The sequence below is a fragment of the Oncorhynchus nerka genome, linkage group LG15, assembly GCF_034236695.1.
Source record: "Oncorhynchus nerka isolate Pitt River linkage group LG15, Oner_Uvic_2.0, whole genome shotgun sequence".
Taxonomy (NCBI): domain Eukaryota; kingdom Metazoa; phylum Chordata; class Actinopteri; order Salmoniformes; family Salmonidae; genus Oncorhynchus; species Oncorhynchus nerka.
This window is the reverse complement of record NC_088410.1, coordinates 44,467,260-44,470,542: the sequence shown is the minus strand read 5'-3', so window position 1 is coordinate 44,470,542 and position 3,283 is coordinate 44,467,260. Positions and strand designations below refer to the sequence as shown.

Sequence of the window (3,283 nt, the reverse complement as noted above, 5' to 3'; positions counted from 1 at the left end):
CCAATGTGTTACAACTGTTTTTTTTACAAATTCATAAACGATCAATAAATGAATAATGATCAGTTTAGCTATATAAACTCAGTTTATTAACTAGGCCTACCTATAGCTCTGTAAATCGTTTCATTAACAGCCATACAAATGTTACCAACATGCAGTGATGTAAATTACTTAAGTAAAAAATACTTTAAAGTACTACTGAAGTAGTTTTTGGGGGGGTATCTGTACTTTACTATTTAAATTTCTGACAACTTTCACTTTTACTTCACAACATTCCTAAAGACAATTATGTACTTTTACTTCATACATTTTCCCTGACACCCAAAAGTACTCGTTACATTTTGAATTCATAGCAGGACAGAAAATAGTCAAATTCACACACTTATCAAGAGAACATCCCTGGTCATCCTACCGTCTCTGATTTGGCGAACTCACTAAACACAAACGCTTTGTTTGTAAATGATGTCTGAATGTTGGAGTATGACCCTGGCTCAACTTGATATGGAAAAAAACAAGAACATTGCGCCATCTGGTTTGCTTAATATAATGAATGTTTTATTATTCACATTTTTACTTTTGATACATAAGTATATTTTAGCAACTACACGTATTTTTATACTGAAGTATATTTAAAACCAAAAACCTTTATACTTTTACTCAAGTAGTATATTACTGGGTGACTTTCACTTTTACTTGAGTCATTTTCTAATAATGTATATTTACTTTTACTACAGTATGACAATTGGGTACTTTTTCCACCACTGCCAACATGTGCTTCAATTCATTTTGATAGTGACATGTGGATTGTTACAGCATGGGATGATACACTTTGTTGTCATCCTGAAGGATGTTGATAGCTGGAAGAAATGTCACGTTTCCAAAATGCACAGGAGCGCGTAATAAGTTCAATTTCCAGTTATGTTGCGTTGAGTGAATCTTCGACGTCACCATCTCTTTTTTTGTCACTCCCAACTACAAACTGCAAAGTTGCTCGACAAAAAGAACACACTCGTTTTGTAAAGCCCAAGCGTAGTTGCCTCTACAGAATAATACTTTTTTAACCGACGCAACAACGGGTCGAAAGATGAGACTCGCACCTTTCTTGTGTTTCTTCAGTTTTATTTGGTTGGCAGATGGTGCACCACCGACATGCTATTCCCGAGTGCTTGGCTTGAGCAAGGAAATAATGGACCTTTTGGAAAAACTACACAATTATCATCTCACGGTGAGCTATTTCAATTTCGTTTTTTGATAATAAAAAAAACAGTTATTTTCTTATGTATCCAAATGTTTTCTCATTTAAACGTTTTATTCCGTAGAAAACCTGCGTGGAGATTCTGCCCAAGATGTTTCTGGATGTGCACGTACGTTTAACACCATGTAATTTATCTGAACAAAATATTGATTCTCAGACGTCATACCAGTCAGTATTGAAGAAAAGGTCGACAGAGGGAACCAGAATCTGATTTGACGTCTCATTGGGTTATATCGCATTAACTGTAACGTGTTGGTGATGCAATATGCATGTTTGATGTAGATGAGAAGACGCATGCATTCCGTAATGTGATTGGATGCCGATATCAAAGTTGAACAATATAACCTGCCAATCAATTTAATCTAAAACAGTTGTACACCAGTATCTGAAACTGTTTCTGTGTAACTTTTGAATCAATATATTATAATATTCATTGAGCTATAGGTCATACAATGTCTTTATTATTTCCCTGTAGAATTCGTGCATCGTGACCAAGCTCCGTGACTTCCTCTATGTTGTGGAGAACCTTCCTACACAGTACTGCAGAGAGCGTCCCAGGATCGCGTTGTTGAAGCGCAAAGTCAACAACCTGTACACAATTATCAACCGAATCTGTTATCGGGTATGTGTGTGCTTAGCTATGCAGAAGAATGAACCATGCTGTCTCTCATAGCCAGAGTAGTATTAAAATAAAATATCTGTCATAGCCTATTCTGTATGTGGTACAGGAAATTACTAGTCTGTTTCCAGATCTGTTCTGCCATGCCAACCCTTATAATGACAATGACATGAGTTGAAGAGATGGCATTTCTGGAACCAAGCTAGGGAATTACAGCCCAGAGTTCAATTCAATATAAAAGATAATATGATTACTTCTGCTCATTTAGTTTGTCTGCCGACGTTTCGCCAGTTTTGCTCATCCTTTCACCCACTTTCTGCAGCTGAAGATGTTGTGTATGCCGAGGTCTGACTGTTTGACCTCCCCACAGGACCTAGTGTATTTCACAGATGACTGTGAGGCCATTGAGACTGGACAGAGTACCCCTCGCTACGGAGAGGACAGGCTCCAGCTGCTGGTGGAAGAGAAGAGATGAGCCCATCCAGAGACAAACACACTCACGCTCACATGTGCAAACAGCGCACGTCTCACACACACACAGGAATGGATGTGTGAGGGTATGTAAACCTTGTTTCACTAAAAATCACACACACACACACACATACATAACATCACACACAACTCTAGTGGAAAAACATGCCAACGCTGTTTATTTTCTAACCAATGTAGTGGTGGCCTACAGAGTTGATGTTAGTTGGCATGTGTCTGGTTACATTCCACCAAGTGGTGGAGAACTTTCCACAGGAAATTTGCTGAATACCAGCCATTCCAATGAAAACCTTACAATAATAAACCAATAAGAAATGTTTGTGAGCCTCGCTTACCGCTGCTTACTTACCATACTGTTTGAAAGGGAATGCCTAATTAATCCAAATATGTTGTATGTTTCCATAACCCTTCGTATTACTAAGCTGTCTTGAGGCTTACACATACCTAGTTCCCAGCCTGTACACCCCTGAGAAAATAATGATTACCTCATGCTGATTGTTTGATTGTATGAATAGGCCTACTCTTTAACCTTTAGTTATGTATCTTGTTTTGATGTAGGCTAAACTGAATCATTATCGCATTTTCTATGTAATTGGTACAATATACATTTGTGTAGTGTATTACTTATATGTATGTAATAAAACAACTATATCTCTTTTTGGTGCCTATGAGTTTTCAAATGTGGTGTGTGAGCAGCAAGCACAAATGCAATTGATTTTCATTTAGTATTGCAAGACAGTCGAGTGAGTTTTGATATTGAATTCACATTGTGAGTGAAAACAGGAAATGCCGTGCAAGGATGTTGGCTGGGGGTGGCAGTGGGCGTAACATGCGGGACTGGTAATCTGTGATTGGCAGTGGCAGTTTCAATCCAGGTGTGTTTTTGTTTTTGCAACATGCAACAATTTCGAAGGTTTTACTGA

At 38.0% G+C, this 3,283-nt stretch overlaps 1 protein-coding gene across 1 annotated transcript; it reads left to right on the top strand.

The window, feature by feature from the left end:
* Window positions 1-918: 918 nt before the first annotated feature.
* Window positions 919-3,017, top strand: LOC115143606 (cytokine-like protein 1). The gene is made up of 4 exons (XM_029684104.2): window positions 919-1,222; window positions 1,317-1,361; window positions 1,728-1,874; window positions 2,242-3,017. The coding sequence occupies exons 1-4, from the start codon at window positions 1,082-1,084 to the stop codon at window positions 2,344-2,346; spliced, it is 438 nt and encodes a 145-aa protein (XP_029539964.1). The 5' UTR covers window positions 919-1,081; the 3' UTR covers window positions 2,347-3,017.
* The last annotated feature ends 266 nt before the right edge of the window (window positions 3,018-3,283 follow it).

Coding starts and splice junctions, on each gene's coding strand:
- LOC115143606 (XM_029684104.2), top strand. CDS start 1,082: ATGAGACTCGCACCTTTCTTGTGTTTCTTCAGTTTTATTTGGTTGGCA. Junction 1,223..1,316: donor TACACAATTATCATCTCACG/GTGAGCTATTTC, acceptor TTTATTCCGTAG/AAAACCTGCGTGGAGATTCT. Junction 1,362..1,727: donor AGATGTTTCTGGATGTGCAC/GTACGTTTAACA, acceptor ATTTCCCTGTAG/AATTCGTGCATCGTGACCAA.